The following is a 24,574-nucleotide window of genomic DNA, read 5'->3' as shown; positions in this document are numbered from 1 at the left end:
TCCTTCCCCTGCTTTTTCAGGGGTGCTTTCTCCGTTTTTCTCCTTACCCCACTCCTGGTCCGGACCATAGGACCGTAGGGGTCGAATCCTGTCCTCTTCCCACGTCGGGATTTGCCGACACAGCTCCGTTGGGGGCCCTGAAAAGAGCCCCAAAGTCCGTTTTCAGCGGGAGCTGCCGAATGTGCGGCTTAGCTCCGCATTGCCGCCACCGGAAGTTCGATGCACTATCAATTACGACGAGACGAGAGTAGAATGTAACTGAGGCTTTATTACGCAGAGATGTGTAGCCTCCTGCAGCTGCTGCCGAAATGGCTGCAGCTCGGAGAGCCCACACATTTATACTCCGCCTACTGGGCAGAGCCAGCAGGCAGGGATCTACCCCCGTACCTATAGTACAGGAGCCTTACTGTATTACACCTCATATGCGATATATATATACATACACACACAACAGTGGTGACTACCACACAGCACTCAAACTTTTCAGGTAGGTGAATACTCTCAACCTTTTCACTTGGCCATTCACCCCCTTAGATTCCAGATGACCAACCAAATTGGGGCTTTCCCATCCCCTCGAACTGGTGTCAATCGTTTCCATCAAGATAGGTCATCCCATCCAACCACGACTGAGTACAGGCACCAGGCCCACCCAAGATGGCCACTAAGCCCACCAGCAAGACAAACCACACAAAAATCTGTTGTCACTGTCAGCAAACTATCCCTACCCCCACCGCCCCTTCAGCCCCACCTCTGCCCCTTCATAAAAACACACCCAAATGTACATACACAACAGTGAAGCAAACAAAAAACCCTAAATCCTACTTCCATGAAGCCTAACCCCAAACAGAACAAAAACGCTACGCTCATTATCCAAATCTAAACTAATATAAGGTGCTGCAGCTACCCACTCCGCTCCCATTAGCTAGCCACCTCTTTGGCAACCCCCTGTGGGGAACCACAACTAAGCTGGGTCTCACTTCCTCACCCGCGGCTGAACACCTTGGCGACCTCCCTTTCCTCCGGCCTGCCGACCGCATCCAGTACCCTCTACTATGCTTTGCCACAGTGAGGGGCTGCAGGTCCGTCGGTCCCCCTCCCGTCTTCTCCCGCTCCCGACAGTTGTGCGCGGACATCTCCGGGGGGGGGGGGGGGGAGAGAGAGAGAGAGAGAGAGAGAGAGAGAGAGGGGGATAAGGACAGACAGAAAACGAGTGTTACACAGTCCAGCATAGCTAGCTGGTGGCCACATTGGCCAGGGCACTCTGTATGGGCCCCGACGTGTGGTGCAAGGTGGTGGTTTGGCCATCCTCCTGGGGTGGGGGTGGGGGGGGGGTAGGATTACAGGTGTGTGGGATGGGGGTTAGTGCCAGGGCACAGTGCTGCCTACTCACCCTGGCCGCCCTGGGGAGGTTGTGCAATTTTTTTCCGGCACTGCTGGCCTCTCCAGACTGTTTTGCCCACGGCGCTCATGGCCTCTGCCACCTGCGCCCAGGCACAGCGAACTGCGGCAGCTGGCAACCTCCTTCCTGGGCCGGGGTACAGGATCACCCTCCTATCCTCCGTGGCGTCCAAGAGGGTCTCCAATTCAGCATCAGTAAACCGCGGGCTGCTCTCCTCGCTGCCATCTTGTTGGTTGGGATGGGTTGTGTGGTGAGTGCAGTGTGTATATGTGGCTGCAGCTTGTCAGCCTTTGAGTGTCAATTGCGAAACCGGCAAATACGGCATTGTTTCTCATTAGAATCAATTGTGTTACACGTGGCGCGGAATCAGTACAGGTGTGGCGCCAGCTTTTCTGTTGTGAAAATCCACAAATTCTGCACCGGTGTCAACACTTAATTTCAGAAATGGAGAATCCCGCCCATGGTTTCCCGTTAATCCTATGGCAGGGGTGGGGATGGGGGGTATTTCCAGCTGCGGAGGCCTAGTCCTAGATGGGAAAGTTCTGCACTTGGTCATAGTAAGAGAATTATTTTTGTCCACAAGTTACACCACAGAAGATTAATGTACAAATATGCTACTGAATTTCTAAATTCAGTTCCAAGTTTTATGCGAGCTCTTGATTATTACTTATAGATATAAACTTTGTTCCAGCTATGTCTGTACTCAATTCGCAATTGCTTTCTAATCAGTATAAAAGCTGAAGACACGAGTCGACAAGTCTTTTACAAGCAACCTGCTCATACCATAAATCCTGCAATGGTTGAGCATCTTTGTTGCCATAGAAATCTGTTGCAGCACTTTTGGAATGAAATCCTATTATAGACGACAATCTGGGAAAAAAAACAATGAGAGAAGCAGGTCAAGCAGAACATATTGAAACCCAGGACTGATGGTCACTCTAAATCTTCTGGCTCAGTTAAGAGAACATACCAGTTTTCTAAGAAATTACAAATAGGTTGCAACATAGAAGCAATTCCATTCCAGATTAAAAGGAAATAAATTGTTGGGTGCACCCTATTGTGTGCACATCTTTCCCAAATCTCCATTTGATTCTCTTTGGATCTGGCTTCTTCTTGTTCTACTTACAGTGTCGATGCCACCATGGTTAAAGTCAGAAATATGTTCTTTGAATGAGCTTGCAATGCACGCTTTATCCTTAACTTGACTACACCATTTAATGATTGATTACATCAGTCTTGCTTGGTTCCCCGCAAACATAATCTGGCACAGTTCCAGCATCAGCTTTCATTAACCTAAGTAACCTTAAGCATTCTCCAAGGATCCAGAATTTGCTTCCTCCTATACATGCATGACAAGATCACTAGCATGGTGTCAGTCTTCCTTATCTATGCTGACAATACAGTTCCCTCAACTACCTCTGCGCTATCAGATTACATGACCAATACTAAATCACGAGTCAACATTTGTTTCAATTGAAGATCAGGAAGAACAGCCCCTTCTATAAACTCTGCTCCTTTGCTACTCATTTCATCCCCTTCCTCAACCACCTACGATGGTTGAAGCGGGCTTCATAAATCCTTAACATCTTGCTCCACCTAGTTAGTTTCAAATCCCACGTCCTATCCAAGAACGGTTACTTCCATCCCTGACAGTACTTCACCCCCACTGCCACTATCCTTTTAACCCATGCGTTATTTACTTTTAGGCCAGCCTCCATGTGGGATACGATAATTTGAATATATCATCCCCCCGAAGCACATCATTTCATGTTGGAGGATTTTATTGGGGTAAACAGCGAGATTAAATCTGGCTCCAGGTTATCTAGGAGTATCCTAGCTGAAAGTTTTCTGAGCTTTTATTATTTCTGATTTAAATATGTCATGGCATAGGCATCTACAAATAATTCAAGGATCTTTTGGCAAATAGAAGTGCCAAAGGGCCAACCACAGATCAGCAGGTCTTGCATTAAGCAGGCATGACTGACCCAGGTGCAACATGGAACAACTTTGGAAGCAGTGCCCTCCTGTGTGACTTCCAGGCAGTGGGTTCAGCAGTGAAGTACAATTATGGACATGCTAACCTCTTACAGCACATGAAATAATGCTGCCATAACGTGAAAGGGCCAGACAGCATCACCGCTAGTCATGCAAGGTGATTCCATGCCCAGGCCTATTGGATTTACCAGAAAGCACAGCTAATGAATGATTGGCCATGAAAAATTGTCTTTAGTGTCCAAAAAGGTTAGGCGGGGTTACTGGGATAGGGTGGAGGTGTGGGCTTAGGTAGGGTGCTCTTTCCAATGAACTCTTGCCAGTGCAGACTCAATGGGTCGAATGGCCTCCTTCTGCACTGTAAATTCTATGATGCTATGAGCAATTTTCTCACTCAACTGAAGGAACTTCCTTTTCATTAGAAATGTAGGCTCAAAACTGATGACTAAGTCCTGGTGAACAGAAATTCTGTGAACAAAGTCATCACAAAGAAATAAGTTTTTTAAAGAAATGGCTGCCAACAACGGGCCAGCATCTTCAATATTAACAATAAATGAACAATAAATTTCTTCCCAGAAAGAAAATAATTATACCAATGTCAAAACTCTGATGGAAGCCAAAATGAGGATGATATTGTAATGGGAGATCACAGCTACAATGAAGAGGTTAAAAACTAAAGATTGAAATGTGACACCCTAGCAGGAAGGAATCAGAAGATCCTTAAAGCTTTCTAATTATAAAACCCATGTTATTGGCTAATTTCTCCTAAGTGCGTGGGGAGAATGAATGAGAAAGAAAATTAATTTTGTTTAACTCCCAGAACAGCACCTCCAGGAAGCTTGCTCTGAAAACTCCAATCTCCCTCCACTCCTGATAAACATTTCTGTATTTCAGTATCCTCCCTACCCTATATCTCCAAAAAACAGACACACAAAATTCATTACTGAATGAAAAATAAGACGAGCAAAAAAAAAATGAGTTTCAAGTTTTAAAATGCAAGCCAAGTGTACAACATCACTCAAAGATAAGATTATGATTTTGATTATGATTTTGTACAAACGAGATACAGCTACATCAAATCATACTACAGGTTGAGTATCCCTGATTCAAAATGCTCAGGGCCCAGAGTCTCGGATTCCAGAATTTTGGAATACCAAGCTGCAAAGACCCTTGGACACTGCTCAGAGTCGCCCGTCAGTCCTTTGACTGACCGGGGGGGGGGGGGTTACGCGGCTTCCCTTCCGAAAGGGAATCAGGTAACGGGAACTCTTTCGGTGCGACAAACCCATGCTGTCAATTGAAAGGATACATATTTCATCTCATTTGACTTGTAACCATTTAGGGTCACCAAATTGACAAATGAATCCCTTTTGAAGGGTTGTTAATTAGTGTAAGATGAGAACACTTTTAAAAAAAAAAAATCTGGCTGAATTAGTTCCCAGCCAAATTTTGTTGGTCAGTCTGTTAAATATCCCTTTGCCACATTTTTATTCACAGAAATTCAATCAAATATCAGCAAGATTTTCTGATGCACAATTTTTTGCACACTGAAATTTATACGAAAGAGTAGTAGTATAAAATTCCAACTTTCTGCAATAGTCATGGAACACAAAGACTACTAATATCTGAAGCTTGAGTTGGTAATTTGAATTTAACAGGTTTAAAGTAGAAAATAAACAGGAATATTGTGAACAGAGAGAGAGAGAATGGTTTTGGATTTACCAACTGTATTTACACAAATGTCGGCATTATCACATAGAAGGAAATTGGTGAATCCTTGTGAATCCTATTTTCCTGTGCGATTGGTTCACTGAAACTTACCCTGTGTTCACATGCGCAAGTGTGGCCCAGTAGATTCTATGTAGGGAAGACCAAGTCTGAATCTGGAAAACTTTACACCATAACACCTACAGGTTGAGTAACGGAAAAACTGGGACAAAGGATGAACACGTAATATTGAGGTAAATGTGGCTTTATATTTGTTTGATCCTTTTTAAAACAAAATCAAAATAATCCCATTGTAAACACTCATACATTTTAAATACCGTGCACTAATGTATAAGAAAATATAACCAAAACCGTACCAAATACCAGAGGGTCCTATGTTAAGTTTCCACAAGAGAAAAGGCCGATTTTAGCAAGTATGCAAAAAGCGTCAACTAACACTTCTTTTCCTGATTAGTTGTCAATTAGAAGATACCTCTGCGCTGTCAACAGAAACTAACATTCATCAAAAACAAAGCCTTGAAAAGAAACAATTGGTACATTTTAGCAATTCATCTTTTCAAACCGTTTGCTGGCCTTTCAATGTGGCATTCTGCAAGTATATGAAGTATTCATCCAAGGCTCTACAATGCAACTAATTTGATCTCTATGCAGTGAAGAATTTATTCTGCCAAAGATCAAATCAAAACAAAGCAGAGCTTAAAATCTGGGCTGTACGGACCAAATTTGTACTTATGTCCATTTACTCCACGTCATTTACATTATACAGCACCATGCAAACTGTCATAGCTGCATTTTTGGCTGAAAGAAAGAGTGAAAAGGGTTATTTTATTTCCTGTCTTATATGGGGTCAAAGTCTGGACCAAGAGGTGGGATGGCATTATTGCATCTACTACTGCCAATCCCTCCTATTCAAGTGACAAGTATATCATCTATGTTCCAACAATGAGGGAGGGAAGTGAAACAATACACACACTGCCAATCAGTCCCAGGAACTGTAATTGCAACTGGATAGCCGAGTAGGTAAAGAGATAACAACTAAAGGGTGGTAATTATTTGTGCTTTCTTCCAGTTTTAACGGACAAATAAGCTTGACCAGACAACTTCCTCAGTCACTTAAAATGTTAACTAGGCCTCCATAACTGTTTTTCTTGATATAAATTTAGAGTAGCCAATTCATTTTTTCCAATTAAGGGGCAATTTAGCGTGGCCAATCCACCTAGTCTGCACATCTTTGGGTTGCGGGGGTGAAACCCACGTAAACACTGGGAGAATGTGCAAACTCCACACGGACAGTGACCCAGAGCCGGGATTGAAGCTGGGACCTCGGTGCCGTGAGACATCAGGGCTAACCCACTGTGTCACTGTGCTGCCCTAGGCCTCCACAACTAATGTTTTTCATATAATTACAAAATTTGACTCTAAATTGGTATGGAAAACATTGTATTGTTGATGTGTAATGTATTACAGCTGTAACAAGAAATACCATTTCTTTTATTCTGACATGACAATATGTCAGTCCTCATCACACAGTTTGTACAATTAAAAAGGAACATACAGGAACAAAATTGTCAAACTAGTTACTGTATTGCCCGTAAACAGAACAGTTAAAAGATCAAGGGACAAAGCTTTCCTCTTTGCTGGTGATGTGTTTATTCTGTGGGTGTGTTTGAAAGATAATTTACAGAGGCCAAAACTGAAAAAACAATAACTTGCAAATGTAGTGCTTCAGGAGCAGTTTGAAGAGCTTAAAATTCCACAAGGCAACGCACACCCAAAGAAGAAACCAAATCTCTCACCAAGAACAGTAAGCTCCACAGGTTCACTTGTGTTCAGTCCGACCAGCACTCCCACGTCACTACCTTTCACACTTGTTTTTAAAAAAACCTGCAAGTCACTGATAATAGCAAGACATTCTCTCTATATATTCTCTATATTTCTATTTTTGTGTTTTACTACTACCGCAAATTTGTAATTAAATTTCCTTTTATTAAATAAAATAAACCATACTTTTATTTTGAATGTTGCTTGGGAGTGATGCCAGAGATGAAGAATTTGTATCATACATAGAGCATTAAAGTTTAAACTAATGCAGAATTTATACCAGTCTTGAGGGTTTTTTTTGATACTCTTAAGATAGAGCCAACAATTACTGCTGTGATCTAACAACCAATTACTGATCATCAACTATGACACCATACATTTTCATGAGAAAATCAGAGACACCAGACATTGAGAATAATGAAGAAAGGGAACTTTTCTTTCCATGGACATTGTTGAAAAGTGTTACTGGACTGCTAACTAGTGAAATTCAAATGGATAGTTCCGGATGGCCCTGATGTTTTAGCAGTTGATTACCGGAATAACAGATGGTCATATAACTGAATCGAGTTGAATTTTGTTTTTTTATTTAAAGATTTTTTTATTAAAGATTAAAAATCTTGTTTATTAAAGAGTTGTGTCAATTTTCATGGTTGCGAAACAGCAGGCAGCAGTGGTGGGAATAAAAGAGGAATCATGCTTCCAGGTGTACCCAGTGGAGTAAGAATTTCATCAAACACAAGACAGCACTGATGGCAGCTGCAGGAATTTATGGCACAGCCACCCCAACCTCTTGGCTGAAGGAAAACATGTGGCAGTAGAAAATAATAATTTTAAAATGGTGGAAAAAAACAATGGAACTTTTTAATAAAACTCAGCATAATCACTATACACCATTGTGACAGGTCTTTTAAAAGCACTTTTCAACAATGCCCTGGAATGAATAGAATATCGCACCAATGATAGTCACGGCTTTTACTTTACTTGTGCGAAAGGCTCCCATAACCCAATCATGCCCGCTCCATTCCACAGTCATGGGCCTTTACTACTCATGAACTAACAGTAACGCATTCACTGGTACAAAATCCTCCATTTATTATTCCAGCACGCTTTTCACAGTTTTGTAGAAACTAAAACCTTGCCACTCGACTGTTCAGAGCTCTCCCACAGATCACAATAAGGATCCTGAAAATAATTAAAAAAATGTTTTTAAGTAAAGATTTGGATCCTGTGGTACACAGTTCATCTTCCTCTTTAATCCAAAGGATCTTTTGTTCAATTTAAACAACAAAACTTTCTTCGTGCCCCCAAAAACAGCAGGATAGAGGTTCACTTCTACAATTGTTTGAATTTCTTTAAAGCCAAAAAGCAGTTCTTTGTTGACAGAACTGTGGAAGGCAAAGCACACAGCGCTGGTTCTTCTTTAACAGGGTCTTTATTTCTTTACATATTGGTGCTCATTCGAGTTTGACTGTTTGCAGAATTAAGTTCACCTTGGCTTCCTTCTCGTGGAGGGGACTGTCGAGAAATAAAAAAAAACAATTAACAGTGGCCAGTCATGGATTTAATATCCAGAATGCTTGCTTATCATGTATCCAAGACAAGTTGGAACACACCTTTATTAATAAATAACAGTAAATAAATGACAAGGCCATAAACCAATGTATGGAATTACATGATCAGATATTAATGCAAAATTGAACTTCAACAAAATAAAGTAAATATCATACAACCTTTCAAACATACTCATATCTGGTCAAAAACTGCTAGACCAAAACAATAGTAGCTTTATGAGTATTATCTGAACTTAGAATTGTTTTCAGAACCTTTACCTCCAGAAATGTTATATTAACCAAATTAATTTGGTGAATAATATTTATTTAACAATAAGTGTTGGTTAACAAGAAAAAATGGCAGGAGATTGAAGAATAATGTAACATAGTTGATTGTGGCGGTTATTAACTGAACTGATCTCTCTGCGCTTCTTCTCTACTGTTGCAACACTATACTCTGTATGCTTCACCCGATGTCTATGTATTTACATTGTATATTTGTCGTTTGTCCTATGTTTTTCATGTATGGAACGATCTACCTGGACTGTACGCAGAACAATACTTTTCACTGTACCTTGGTACACGTGACAATAAATCTAAATGTAAATTAATCCATGGGCAACAGCATCACATAACTACTGTGGTGTTACATGATCCCCTCCCACAAATCTGATAACGCAATTATTTACTAAAACAAAAATTACACACATCAGCCCAAAGAATGTGTTCACCATTGCATATACACACTGATGTTTAAAATTCTTTCCATCTACCATTGAAAAGGTTTCCAAGCTGAAAGCATCGCATTTCAGGGTGTCACTCATTCATGGGACAAAATTGATTGCCGAAATTCGGTCTTAACTGTTATGACCACCAATCAAATATCTGATTGATTAAATGAAAACATATCAAAAGCAATCTGATTCAGTAATTATCAATAAAGAAATGGGAAGCAGTGCAAAACTTCAAATCCAAATCGCCCAAATTTGTTTTCGTGTTGCCAATCTCGCACTGTAAAACAGCAGAAATCATCCAGGCCAAAGTCTGAACTTTGGGGCTGTTGATTTCAATATGATCAAGTTCCACCACCCACTCACCCTGCACACCACCCCCCCCCCCCCCCCCCCCCCCCCCCCCAGCTGAAAATCTTCTCATTAAAGTAGTGTCATTTGTACAAGATAAAACTCTTAAAGATGAAGCAATTCTGACTAAAATGCTAATTCCCAGAGCCATCTGTAGGTTTTGAAATAGGAGGCGTAGTAGCGCAGATTGTTGCTTGCTGGGAGGTGGTCACACTGATTACCGGCACTGCTGGGTCACAGTGAGAGATTGTACATGACCAGCAGGCCGAAATGGCTAACAGAATACAGGTACTGTGGGAATGATGGCAGGTACCCAATTTGAAGACCTGAAGTTCAGTGGGCTTCAGGCACGGGTGGTGGAGTCATAAAAGTGCATTGGTAGGCACGGTGCAATTGGGGTTAATCCGATGAATCTAGTGAGCAGGCCAAAGGTTTTTTTTGTTTGGTCGTTGTTGGAATGTAGATAAAGTCATGCAGCAGGGTTGCATGGCAGGAGAGTTGCACAGGGTTAATGGATTAAAAAAGCACCTTTATCAATTGAGAGAATGGGACTCGAGAAATATACTCATGCAACTTATTTTGTTATTGACTTGTCAGCTATTGCTTTGGCAGTTACCAATGTCTGATATTTGACATTGAAAACCTTGATCACTGTGCCATCTACAGGCATTATTGGTACTGCATCAAAATATTGATGTTGATATTAGACTGAGCCTGGCACAGCAGTTGGCCACACATTTTGAAATGTTGCGACCCACTCAGCACTTTTAATATACAATAGATGAAACAAACTTTATTATCTCTTCAACTCAGTAAAGAAAGCAAATGGCAGCTGTAATGGCTTTTGCCCAAACAAATTTGAAGCTATTGAATTGGGTTTGTCTTCCCGTTTTGGTTTTAAAATCAGTTGTTGTTGACTGGCCATTTTTGAATTTCACTTTTATGGCTTCTTTCCAACTGATTATTTGTTGACTGGCACAGCCCCTACTGATCGGTTATGGTGTGACTCTTAAGAACACAAATCCTGAGCCAACAAAGTTTTAAAATTTGCATCTGTGCACATGGCCACCTCCTCCCGAAACCAAGTGCTCTGCTTATTGACATCATTAAATCCAAGCTTTAAATTTAAAATTTAAAACCTCTTTTAAAAGGTTCTAAAAGAGCTCCAAGCTGGACAACTGTTACAATAGACATCTGGAAAACTGCTAGGTGGGCTGAAATACTTGCGTCCTAAAATAAGCTGATCATAATTAAATTTGTCCTAGTCTCTTGATATATGGTGTATGCTGTTTCCCCTGATCCTGTCGTCTCTTCTGTACAACAACTTACATTGATATATGCCTTTAACACATGACAATAATACAATTGCCCCAAGGAGCAAAACCAGACAAAAAAAAAAAATTACTCCGAATCAAAGAAACTATTTTCGATATTACAACACTTCTAAAGTACTTCAATAATTGTGATGTGCTTTGGGGCGTCTAAGATAGTGAAAGATGCTATATAAATATAAGTATTGTCTTTCTTTCTATCAAAACAGGTGACCAGAAGTTGATCAAAGAGGCAGTTTTTATGATCTGTCTTCAAGAGAGGTGGTGATGCAAAGGGAGTCAGCTCCAAAGCTGAAGTCCAAACAGCTGAAAGCAGGGTTGCCAATGGTGAGGCGAAGGAAGTGGAATTCACAGGGGGTCAGAATTGGAGATACACCGAGTTTCCAGAAGTTGTGGAGCTGGAGGAGTTAGAGACGTCCAATGGGGTGAAGGAATGGAGGGATTTGAACAGGGGAAATGAGAAGTTTTAAAAGTTGTAATAACAATGAAACCAAGAGGCAATGCAGGTTAATGAGCAGAGACCTGACCCATAAGTGGAATTTGGTTCAAATTAGGGTATAATCAGCAGAGATTTGGATGAGCTGAAGTTCTTGGTGGATGCAGAACGGGACATTAATCAGAGAGTACTGGAATAGTGAAGTCTGTACATAAGAAAAATATGGATGAAGGTTCCAACATAAGATGGCTGAGGCATGGATGGAGACAGATGGTAACACGATATGGAAGCAGGTTGGCCCTGATGGTGAAGAGGATATGGTGTTGGAAGCTCAGATCTGTGCCAACTTAAGCATCGAGGTAAGAGGAGAAGGGAAATGGTGGCTAGGGTTTAGTTTTGGTTTTCCAAATATATCATGGGAGGAAATGTTGCCTCATCCAGTACTTAATGTCAAACAAGCAGTGTGGCTGCACAGAAGCAGTGGCGGGCAGAGAGTTGGAGTTGAGAGAGAGCTCAGAGTCATAAGTGTACATGTGAAACCTGATGTGTTTTTGGATAATGTCACCGTGGGGCAGCATGTAAATGAGAAACAGGAGAGATCAACAGATAGATCCTTGGCACAAAAGGAGGAAGTCGAGTGGTCATCAGGTTGGTGGAGAGAATTGGGAAAGCAGGAAGTGGATTTAATGGACAAGATGAGCTCAAAGAGGCTAAGAGGTGGGATAGTAGAGAAACTGAAGGAAGATGAGAGTTCAGTACCAGTGCTTGAGGATATCTAATGGGAAGTTTGGTTTTGTACTTCTCTCAATATTTATTTTCTTTCTGTATGCACGTCATTTTACAGCCTGGCTCTGGAGTTCTGCATGTCTATTTTCTCTGTATATCTTTTGTCCTAGTTTATACAACCTCTCTCTATATTAGTTTATACACTATGGCAAAATGTTATGCTCCCCTACATGCAGGTTTGCTGGCGGTGTAGGGGGCATAAAATACATGGCCGCTTTTCCTGCCGTTAACCCACCTTTCCACACCACAATTTTACAGTTGGCAGGAGAGGCACAAGCTGCCTTGCATCCATGTGTCAGTTAAGGCCTTTTATTGTTCAGTTACCTCGGGGACACTTGCATGGGCAGCAGGTGCAGGCTGGCAGTGAGTATGACACCCAGAAGGTAATACCCTTGAGCATGTGGCAGAAAAGGGTGCCTCCTTCATGGGGGCCCTTCTCCTTCCACCGGAGGCCATCTTCCCTCCCCCTTCTCTGTCCAACATTTCTCCAATGCCCTCACACAAGCCTGCCACTCTGGCATTCTCAATACACCACACACAATCTCTCCCCACTTAACTTTCCATGTAACTCTAGCAATGATCCGTGTTGGGGACAGCTGCAGTCCCAGCTGTGGCCACCACTCCCGGTAATACTGCAGGAACCAGAAAGTTTGGAAGCAGGTGATCTCCTCAGATGGTTAACACCCCAATGGATGTTAAATTGTTACAAAACAATGGAGTTCAGCAGGAGGGAGTGATACTGTTGTTAGGAAAACAAAGGGAGTTTCAGGGATTTATGCATATTGGTAGACATTAGAAATAAGGTGGGTTAATTAATGTTTCTGTGCCTGGAAGTGTAAAACCTATGGTTAGATTCATGGTGGAAAATGGAGGGGGGTTTCAATTCCAAATGTGATACTATTGTGCTTAGAGAGGGCTATGGTGTGAAAAGTAAATCAACCAGCAGTGATTGCCACAGGGATTAGTGCTGGTGCCTCAATTATTTATGATCAGGGGCGGCATGGTAGCGCAGTGGTTAGCACCATGGCTTCACAGCTCCAGTGTCCCAGGTTCGATTCCCAGCTTGGGTCACCATCTGTGCGGAGTCTGCACGTTCTCTCCGTGTCTGCATGGGTTTCCTCCGGGTGCCCCGGTTTCCTCCCACAGTCCAAAGATGTGCAGGTTAGGCGGAATGCCCCTTAGTGTCCACAAAGGTTAGGTGGGGTTACTGGGCTATGGGGATAGGGTGGAGGTACGGACTTAAGGGGCTGGTTTATCACACTGGGCTAAATAGCTGGCTTTTAAAGCAGACCAAGGCAGGCCAGCAGCACGGTTCAATTCCCGTACCAGCCTCCCCAAACAGGCGCTGGAATGTGGCCACTAGGGGCTTTTCACAGTAACTTCGTTGAGGCCTAGTTGTGACAATAAGAGATTTTAATTTCATTTTCAAGTGGGGTGTCCTTTCCAAGGGCAGGTGCAGACTCGATGGGCCGAATGGTCTCCTTCTGCACTGTAAATTCTATGATTCATATTAGTGACTTGGGTGAAGGGACAGTCAGTATTGTAGCCAAATTTGCTGATGATACTAAGACAGGCAGGAAAGCATGTTTTGAGGAGGATACAAAGAGATATAGATAGGTTAAACAAGCAAGCAAAAAGTTGGCAGATGGAGTATAATGTAGGAAAATGTGAGGTTGCTCATTTTGGCAGGAAAATAGAAAAGCAGAAAATTATTCAAATGGAGAGGGTGTACGATCCCAGCTGATGTTACTACTGGACACGTCAGACCCCAGGATGCAACCCTGCTTGATAAATCCTAACCATTATTTTTTGTTGAGGTACGTGGATAGCAGCTGCTGAACAGAGTCATAGAATTGCCGATTAACTTTTAACAGAAAAGTAAAACATTAATCAAACAATGAAAGATTAACCATAATTCCCCAATCCTTCACCCCATCTACACTTCTCCAGATAACTATGGGCCAACTGGTCTCACTGGAACTCCCACTTTCACAGGAGGCTTTCCAAACTCTACTCTTGAAGAACACTCCGTAGAATCTTCTCTCAAACAATGTTTTCTCTCGGATCGCTTCACCTAGGATCTGCTTCCAAGGTTTCAACCTCTCCTTCCGGTATTCCTCTGCCTTGGATCGCCACATGCATTCAAGCTTCCAGGCAATCTCTCAAATACCCAGCCATGTCAAAAGAGCAACCTGCTTTACACACTGTATTAGGGTGTCACCAATCTTTGGGTCACCTTGGATCTCTGGCTTCTCAGAAGCTGAGTTTAAATCTGCTTCCTGCGCTGTCCCTTTAATTTGGAGCAGTCTCTCTGCTCCTTTAACTGCACAGCACCAGAGATCTAGGTTCAATTCCGGACTTTAGTGACTGTGTGGAGATTGCACGTTCTTTCCGTGTCTGCGTGGGTTTCCTCTGGGTACTCTGGTTTCCTCCCACAGCCGAAACAAGCGAAGGTTAGGTGGATTGATCATGCTAAATTTCCCCTTAGTGTCCAATGATGTGGGGTTAGGGGATAGCACAGGGGATTGGGCATAGATAGAGTGTTCTTTCAGAGGGTTGGTGCTGTTTCAATGGGTCAAATGGCCTACTTCTGCACCATAGGGATTCTATGTATTCACTGAACAGGAGCTGGGGCAGATTCCTGTTCTTGTTCCTTTGACTTGACAGTCTTCCTGGAACTCTCTTCTGAGCCATTCCCTGGTTTCTAGGACTTTTGATTCTTTAGGTTGGGACTGGCTTACTGTCCATCTGCATTGTCCTGCCTGTTCTGGCAGTTTCTGTGAGAGCTGCTTACTCCTGGGTTAGCTTCCGCCAACTGAACTAATGGCTTCTGCTTTTCTGTGTGGGCCCCCGGTGACTAACAACAACTTAGTTTTTAAAGCTCTGTATTACTTTAACGTTGTAAATCCCTCACTACAATGAGGAATCCAAACCAACTACAGATGCACAATCAATCTTTTAAAACTGATACTAAAACTGAAGTTTTGACCCTTTCTTAGCATAGAACATAGAACATAGAACGATACAGCGCAGTACAGGCCCTTCGGCCCTCGATGTTGCACCGACATGGAAAAAACTAAAGGCCATCTAACCTACACTATGCCCTTATCATCCATATGCTTATCCAATAAATTTTTAAATGCCCTCAATGTTGGCGAGTTCACTACTGTTGCAGGTAGGGCATTCCACGGCCTCACCACTCTTTGCGTAAAAAACCCACCTCTGACCTCTGTCCTATATCTATTACCCCTCAATTTAAGGCTATGTCCCCTCGTGCTAGCCACCTCCATCCGCGGGAGAAGGCTCTCGCTGTCCACCCTATCTAACCCTCTGATCATTTTGTATGCCTCTATTAAGTCACCTCTTAACCTTCTTCTCTCTAACGAAAACAACATCAAGTCCATCAGCCTTTCCTCATAAGATTTTCCCTCCATACCAGGCAACATCCTGGTAAATCTCCTCTGCACCCGTTCCAAAGCTTCCACGTCCTTCCTATAATGAGGCGACCAGAACTGTACGCAATACTCCAAATGCGGCCGTACTAGAGTTTTGTACAACTGCAACATGACCTCATGGCTCCGGAACTCAATCCCTCTACCAATAAAAGCCAACACACCATAGGCCTTCTTCACAACCCTATCAACCTGGGTGGCAACTTTCAGGGATCTATGTACATGGACACCGAGATCCCTCTGCTCATCCACACTGCCAAGAATTTTACCATTAGCCAAATATTCCACATTTCTGTTATTCTTTCCAAAGTGAATCACCTCACACTTCTCCACATTAAACTCCATTTGCCACCTCTCAGCCCAGCTCTGCAGCTTATCTATGTCCCTCTGTAACCTGCAACATCCTTCCGCACTGTCTACAACTCCACCGACTTTAGTGTCGTCTGCAAATTTACTCACCCATCCTTCTGCGCCCTCCTCTAGGTCATTTATAAAAATGACAAACAGCAACGGCCCCAGAACAGATCCTTGTGGTACGCCACTCGTAACTGAACTCCATTCTGAACATTTCCCATCAACTACCACTCTCTGTCTTCTTTCAACTAGCCAATTTCTGATCCACATCTCTAAATCACCCTCAATCCCCAGCCTTCGTATTTTTTGCAATAGCCGACCGTGGGGAACCTTATCAAACGCTTTACTGAAATCCATATACACCACATCAACTGCTCTACCCTCGTCTACCTGTTCAGTCACCTTCTCAAAGAACTCGATAAGGTTTGTGAGGCATGACCTACCCTTCACAAAACCATGCTGACTGTCCCTAATCATATTATTCCTATCTAGATGATTATAAATCGTATCTTTTATAATCCTCTCCAAGACTTTACCCACCACAGACGTTAGGCTCACCGGCCTATAGTTACCGGGGTTATCTCTACTCCCCTTCTTGAACAAAGGGACCACATTTGCTATCCTCCAGTCCTCTGGCACTATTCCTGTAGCCAATGATGACCTAAAAATCAAAGCCAAAGGCTCAGCAATCTCTTCCCTGGCTTCCCAGAGAATCCTAGGATAAATCCCATCCGGCCCCGGGGACTTATCTATTTTCACCTTGTCCAGAATTGCCAACACTTCTTCCCTACGCACCTCAATGCCATCTATCCTAATAGCCTGGGTCTCAGCATTCTCCTCCACAATATTATCTTTTTCTTGAGTGAATACTGACGAAAAGTATTCATTTAGTATCTCGCTTATCTCCTCAGCCTCCACACACAACTTCCCACCACTGTCCTTGACTGGCCCTACTCTTACCCTAGTCATTCTTTTATTCCTGACATACCTATAGAAAGCTTTTGGGTTTTCCTTGATCCTACCTGCCAAAGACTTCTCATGTCCCCTCCTTGCTCGTCTCAGCTCTCTCTTTAGATCCTTCCTCGCTTCCTTGTAACTATCAAGCGCCCCAACTGAAACTTCACGCCTCATCTTCACATAGGCCTCCTTCTTCCTCTTAACAAGAGATTCCACTTCTTTGGTAAACCACGGTTCCCTCGCTCGACCCCTTCCTCCCTGCCTGACTGGTACGTACTTATCAAGAACATGCAATAGCTGTTCCTTGAACAAGCTCCACATATCCAGTGTGCCCAACCCTTGCAGCCTACTTCTCCAACCAACACATCCTAAGTCATGTCTAATGGCATCATAATTGCCCTTCCCCCAGCTATAACTCTTGCCCTGCGGGGTATACTTATCCCTTTCCATCACTAACGTAAAGGTCACCGAATTGTGGTCACTGTTTCCAAAGTGCTCACCTACCTCCAGATCTAACACCTGGCCTGGTTCATTACCCAAAACCAAATCCAATGTGGCCTCGCCTCTTGTTGGCCTGTCAACATATTGTGTCAGGAAACCCTCCTGCACACATTGTACAAAGAATGACCCATCTAATGTACTCGAACTATATCTTTTCCAGTCAATATTTGGAAAGTTAAAGTCTCCCATAACAACTACCCTGTTACTTTCGCTCTTTTCCAGAATCATCTTCGCCATCCTTTCCTCTACATCCCTAGAACTATTAGGTGGCCTATAGAAAACTCCCAACAGGGTGACCTCTCCTTTCCTGTTTCTAACCTCAGCCCATACTACCTCGGAAGAAGAGTCCCCATCTAGCATCCTTTCCGCCACCGTAATACTGTCCTTGACTAGCAGCGCCACACCTCCCCCTCTTTTGCCCCCTTCTCTGAGCTTACTAAAACACCTAAACCCCGGAACCTGCAACAACCATTCCTGTCCCTGCTCTATCCATGTCTCTGAAATGGCCACAACATCGAAGTCCCAGGTACCAATCCATGCTGCCAGTTCCCCAACCTTATTTCGTATACTCCTGGCATTGAAGTAGACACACTTCAAACCACCTACCTGAACACTGGCACCCTCCTGCGAAGTCAAATCTGTGCTCCTGACCTCTATACTCTCAATCTCCCGTACCCCAAAACTACAATCCAGGTTCCCATGCCCCTGCTGAATTAGTTTAAACCCCCCCAAAGAGCACTAACAAATCTCCCCCCCAGGATATTGGTGCCCCTCAGGTTCAGATGTAGACCATCCTGTCTATAGAGGTCCCACCTTCCCCAGAAAGAGCCCCAGTTATCCAGAAATCTGAATCCCTCCCGCCTGCACCATCCCTGTAGCCACGTGTTTAATTGCTCTCTCTCCCTATTCCTCATCTCACTATCACGTGGCACGGGCAACAACCCAGAGATAACAACTCTGTTTGTTCTAGCTCTGAGCTTCCATCCTAGCTCCCTAAAGGCCTGCCTGACATCCTTGTCCCCTTTCCTACCTATGTCGTTAGTGCCAATGTGGAATACAGAAACATGAAATTAAGCTAAATTTAAAGCTATATTTTACCTTAAAGAACAAATATAAATGACTTTAAATTATTTCTACTTCCTAACAAGAGACTGAAGAATGTTGCACTACAGAGAGATTTTGATGGCCTTGTACATGAATCACAAAATGTTAGCATGCAGTTATAGCACGTAATTAGGGAGATAAATGGTATGTTGGCCTTTATGGCAAGGTGGATAAGAGTATAAAAGTAGGGAAGTCTTACGACAACTGTGCAGGATATTGGTGTACAGTTTTGATCTCCTTACTTAATGAGAGATAAACTTGCACTGGAAGCAGCTCAGAGAAACTTCACTGCACGGTAGCACAGTGGTTAGCACTGTTGCTTCACAGCACCAGGGTCCCAGGTTCAATTCCCGGCTTGGGTCACTGTCTGTGCAGAGTCTGCACATTCCTCCCGTGTCTGCGTGGGTTTCCACTGGGTGCTCTGGTTTCCTCCCACAAGTCCCAAAAGACGTGCTGTTAGGTAATTTGGACATTATGAATTCTCCCTCTGTGTAACCGAGCAGACACCAGAGGGTGGCGACTGGGGATTTTCACAGTAACTTCATTGGAGTGCTAATGTAAGCCTACTTGTGACAATAAAGATTATTATTGTCGACTTCCGGTTGTGGTTATGCGGAGCTAAGCCGCACGTTCGGCAGCTCCCGCTTTAATAGGACTTGTGGGCTCTTTTAAGGGCCCCAAACGGCGCTGATTCGACAATTCCCGGTGGATAAAGGGGTCTGGAGCAAAACCCCCCGGGATTTATGGTGCGGACTCGGAGTGGGGCGAGGAGAAAAACGGCAGCAGCTCCCCTGGAAAAGCGGGGGAAGGTGGACAAAATGGCGGCCGGTGGAGCCCCTGAGGAGTGGAGGCAGTGGGCGGAGGAGCAGCAGGCGGCCCTTCTGCGCTATTTTACAGAGCTGAAAGGGGAGTTGTTGGAATCCCTGAAGGTAACGACTAGTAAGCTGCTGGAGAACCAGACAACTCAGGGTGCAGCGATACTAGAGTTGCAGCAGCAGGCCTCTGAGCGCGAGGATGAGGTTTCGGCCCTTGTGGGGAAGGTGGAGATGCACGAGGCGCTCCACAAAAAGTGGCAAGATCGTTTAGAGGAGATGGAGTTTCGATCAAGGAGGAAGAACTTGCGGATCCTGGGCCTCGAGGAGGGGCTGGAGGGGTCGGACCTGCCGGCCTATGTGGCCGTGATGCTGAACTCGCTGGTGGGGGCAGGATCCTTCCATCTGCCCCTGGAGCTGGAGGAGGCCCACAGAGTACTGGCCAGGCGGCCTAAGGCGAATGAACCCCCGCAGGCGGTGCTGGTGCGGTTCCATCGGTTCAGTGACGGGGAGTGTGTTCTGCGATGGGCCAAGAAGGCGAGGAGCAGCAAGTGGGAGAATTCGGTAGTGCGCGTCTACCAGGACTGGAGCGCGGAGGTGGCTAAGCGGAGGGCCGGGTTCAACCGGACAAAGGCGGTGCTCCACGGCAAGCAGGTGAAGTTTGGCATGCTGCTGCCTGCTCGCCTGTGGATCACCTACAAGGACCGGCATTACTATTTTGAGTCCCCAGAGGAGGCGTGGGCTTTTGTGCAGGCTGAAAAGTTGGACTCGAACTAGAGATTGGGAGCTGTGGGACTTTTTTTCTTCTGTATCACGGTTTATGCTGTTGCTGGCTATTCTGTTTGTTTCTTTTTTTTCTCTCGCTTTTGGATGGTGTTGTACGGGGTTGGTGGATGGGTTGGGACTGCTGTTTGGGAGCTGCGATGGAGGGGTGGGATGGGGCAGTGTGAAAGCGCGGGCTTTCCTCTGGTTTCCCGCGCTGCGGGACGAGGGGGGGGGGGGGGTGGAGCTGGTGGCAAGGGGCGTGGATATCAGATCCATTTTCCCGCGCTGAAGCAGTGCCAAGGAGCTGATGCAGGGTGACTTCCTATCGGGAGGGGTCGGAGTTAGGGTGGGAGCTGCCAGGGTCAGCAGAAGTCAGCTGGCTCACGGGAGTACTATGGAGGGAGCGTTGCGGCTAGGAGGGGTCCTAGCCGGGGGGGGGGGGGGGGGGGGGGGAGATACAGGGTTGCTGCTGGATTGGCCAGGGAGGAGCTGGTGTGGGTTGAGGGGGTCGGGGTGAGGTTCTATCGCCATGGGAAACAGGCCAAAGGGGTGCTGGCCAGGGGCGAGCAGTCGATGGGCCATGGCTAGTCGACGGAGGAGGGGGGCGGGGTGCCCCCTGATACGGCTGATCACGTGGAACGCGAGGGGGTTGAATGGGCCGGTTAAGCGGGCCCGGGTGTTTTGGCATCTGAAGGGGCTGAAGGCGGACGTGGCCATGCTCCAGGAGACCCACCTGAAGGTGGCGGACCAGGTCCGTCTGAGGAAGGGGTGGGTGGGGCAGGTTTTCCATTCAGGGCTCGACTCGAAGAACCGGGGGGTGGCGATCCTGGTGGGGAAGAGGGTGGCGTTTGAGACGTCTGAGGTGGTGGCTGATAGTGGCGGCAGATATGTGATGGTGAGCAGTAAGCTGCAGGGGGAGAGGGTGGTGTTGATAAATGTGTACGCCCCAAATTGGGATGATGCTGGTTTCATGAGGCGTATGTTGGGCCGCATTCCTGGCCTGGAGGTGGGGGGCCTGATCATGGGGGGGGGGGGGGGGGGGGGGGGGACTTCAATACGGTGCTGGATTCCCTACTGGATCATTCTAGTTCAAGGACAGGCAGGAGGCCGGCGGCGGCCAAGGTGTTGAGGGGGTTTATGGACCAGATGGGAGGAGTGGATCCCTGGAGGTTTGGGAGGCCGAGGGCTTGGGAGTACTCTTTTTTCTCCCATGTGCACAGGGTTGATTCCCGTATTGATTTCTTTGTTCTGAGCAGGGGACTGGTCCCGAGGGTGGAGGAGGCCGAATATTCGGCTATTGCGATTTTGGACCATGCTCCGCATTGGGTGGATCTGGAGATGGGGGCGGTGCGGGACCAGCGCCCGCTTTGGCGTCTGGACGTGGGGTTGTTGGCTGATGAGGAGGTGTGTAGGAGGGTCCAGGGATGTATCGAGAGGTACCTCGAGGTCAATGATACTGGGGAGGTCCGGGTGGGGATGGTGTGGGAGGCTCTGAAGGTAGTGATTAGTGGGGAGCTGATCTCCATCCGAGCCCACAGGGAGAGGGGGAGACTGGTGGGGGAGCTGTTGAGTGTAGATAGGAGGTACGCGGAGGCCCCGGAGGAGGGATTGCTGGGGGAGCGGCGTAGCCTACAGGCCAAGTTTGAATTATTGACCACCAGAAAGGCGGAGACACAGTGGAGGAAGGCGCAGGGAGCGATCTACGGGTATGGAGAGAAGGCGAGCAGGATGCTGGCGCATCAGCTTCGCAAGCGGGACGCGGCTAGGGAGATTGGTAGAGTGAAGGATAGGGGTGGGAATGTGGTGCGGCAGGGGGCAGAGGTCAATGGGGTCTTTAGGGACTTCTACAGGGAACTGTACCGGTCGGAGCCGCCGGTGGTGGGAGGGGGAATGGAGAGCTTTTTGGACAGGCTGCGATTTCCAAGGGATCAAGAGGAGCAGGTGGAGGGACTGGGGGGCGCCGATCGAGTTGGAGGAGCTGGTCAGAGGGATTGGCCACATGCAGTCGGGGAAGGCGCCGGGATCGGATGGGTTCCCGGTTGAATTTTATAAGAGGGGGTGTTTTGCCCCCGACGATGTAACGGGCGCTGGTTTCCCTGATCCTGAAGCGAGATAGGACCCCTTGCAGTGCGGATCATATAGGCCAATTTCACTGTTGAATGTGGACGCCAAGTTGCTGGCGAAGATCTTGGCCACTAGAATAGAGGACTTTGTGCCGGGGGTGATACATGAAGATCAGACGGGTTTCGTGAAGGGGAGGCAGCTGAACACTAACGTGCGAAGGCTGCTAAATGTGATAATAATGCCGGCGGCAGAAGGAGAGGCGGAGATTGTGGTGGCACTGGATGCGGAGAAGGCCTTTGATAGGGTTGAGTGGGGGTACTTGTGGGAGATGTTGGAGAGGTTCGGGTTTGGGATGGGGTTTATTAAATGGGTGAGGTTGCTGTACGAGGCCCCGATGGCAAGTGTAGTGACAGATGGGAGGAGGTCCGAGCACTTCAGGCTCCACCGTGGGACGAGGCAGGGGTGCCCCCTTTCCCCCTTGTTTTTTGCGTTGGCAATTGAGCCTCTTGCCATGGCTCTCAGGGAGTCGGGGAGGTGGAGGGGTCTGGTGCGGGGTGGGGAGGAGCACCGAGTGTCGCTGTATGCAGATGACTTGCTGCTGTATGTAGCAGACCCGGTGGGGGGAATGCCGGAGGTGATGGAGATTCTTGCTGAGTTTGGGAGTTTCTCAGGCTATAAATTGAACCTGGGCAAGAGCGAGCTGTTTGTTGTACACCCGGGAGATCAGGAGGAGGGGATTGGTGGGCTCCCGCTAAAGAGGGTAGTGAGGTGTTTTAGGTACCTGGGGGTTCAGGTGGCTAGGAGTTGGGGGACTTTGCACAAGCTTAATTTTACTAGGTTGGTGGAGCAGATGGAGGAGGAGTTTAAAAGGTGGGACATGCTGCCGTTGTCGTTGGCGGGTAGAGTACAGTCCGTTAAAATGACGGTGCTCCCGAGGTTTTTGTTTTTGTTTCAGTGCCTCCCATTTTCATTCCAAGGGCCTTTTTTAGGAGGGTGAACAGCAGCATTCTGGGATTTGTTTGGGCGCACGGGAGTCCGAGGGTAAGGAGGGTCTTTTTGGAGCGGGGCAGGGATAGAGGGGGGCTGGCGCTGCACAACCTCTCTGGGTACTATTGGGCGGCTAACGTCTCGATGGTACGTAAGTGGGTAATGGATGGGGAGGGGGCAGCATGGAAGCGGATGGAGAGGGCGTCCTGTGGAGGCACGAGCCTGAAGGCACTGGTAGCGGCGCCGTTGCCGCTCCCTCCAACGAGGTACACTACGAGCCCGGTGGTGGCGGCTACCCTCAAAATTTGGGGGCAGTGGAGGCGACACAGGGGGGAAGTGGGGGGCTCGGTGGAGGCCCCGCTGCGGGGGAACCACCGGTTTGTCCCAGGGAACATTGATGGTGGGTTCCTGGGGTGACACAGGGCGGGCATTAGGAAGTTGGGAGACCTGTTCATTGACGGGAGGTTTGCAAGCCTGGGTGAACTGGAGGAGAATTTTGAGCTCCTCCCGGGGAAAATGTTCAGGTACCTTCAGGTCAAGGCGTTTGTTAGGCGGCAGGTGGAGGGGTTCCCTTCGCTGGCCCCGCGGGGGGTAAGGGTTAGGGTGCTTTCGGGGGTGTGGGTCGGGGATGGGAAGGTGTCTGACATCTACCAGGTGATGCAGGAGGTGGAGGAGGCGTCGGTAGAGGAGCTGAAGGCTAAGTGGGAAGTGGAGCTGGGGAGCAGATTGAGGAGGGGACATGGGCGGACGCCCTGGAGAGGGTGAACTCTTCCTCTTCATGTGCGAGGCTTAACCTCAGCCAGTTCAAGGTACTGCACAGGGCTCATATGTCCGGGACGAGAACGTGCACGTTTTTTGTGGGTGAGGACAGGTGCATTCGGTGTTCGGGGAGCCCAGCGAACCATGCCCATATGTTTTGGACATGCCCGGCATGGGGGAATTCTGGCAGGGGGTGGCGAGGACGGTGTCAAGGGTGGTAGGGTCCAGGGTCAAGCCAGGCTGGGGACTCGCGATATTTGGGGTTGGGGTGGAACCGGGAGTGCAGGAGGCAAAAGAGGCTGATGTTTTGGCCTTTGCGTCCCTAGTAGCCCAGCGGAGGATCTTGCTGCAGTGGAAAGATGCGAGACCTCCGAGCGTGGAGACCTGGATCAATGACATGGCGGGATTTATTAAGCTGGAGAGGGTCAAATTCGCCCTGAGTGGGTCGGTACAAGGGTTCTTTAGGAGGTGGCAGCCTTTCCTTGACTTTCTGGCTCAACGATAAGGAACTAGGTCAGCAGCATATATATTTTTCAAAAAATTCCCATAAAAGTTATTTTAAAAAAAAAGATTATTATTGTCAGCTGATTGATGAAGGGTGTCTAGAGTGCAAAATGATGAATAGCTCCTGCCTGAAAGCAACAAAAGAAATAAAGAGTAAAATCAAAACCTGCAAATAACAGGATTGAGGTTA

General features: G+C 46.5%; 1 protein-coding gene across 2 annotated transcripts in view; it reads right to left on the bottom strand.

The window, feature by feature from the left end:
• Positions 1-5,347: 5,347 nt before the first annotated feature.
• The window catches only part of gps1 (G protein pathway suppressor 1), a 112,797-nt gene continuing 93,570 nt past the window's right edge, over positions 5,348-24,574 (bottom strand). For both annotated transcript variants that reach the window (XM_038776877.1, XM_038776876.1), the window contains one exon: positions 5,348-8,455. In XM_038776877.1, coding sequence (XP_038632805.1) covers positions 8,381-8,455 — 75 coding nt within the window. In that variant the 3' untranslated portion in view covers positions 5,348-8,380. The remainder of the gene's footprint in view (positions 8,456-24,574) is intronic.

The sequence above is a fragment of the Scyliorhinus canicula genome, chromosome 18 (genome assembly GCF_902713615.1).
Source record: "Scyliorhinus canicula chromosome 18, sScyCan1.1, whole genome shotgun sequence".
NCBI classification, from domain to species: Eukaryota; Metazoa; Chordata; class Chondrichthyes; order Carcharhiniformes; family Scyliorhinidae; genus Scyliorhinus; species Scyliorhinus canicula.
Note: the sequence above shows the minus strand (reverse complement) of the source record. Positions and strands in the feature narration are given on the sequence as shown.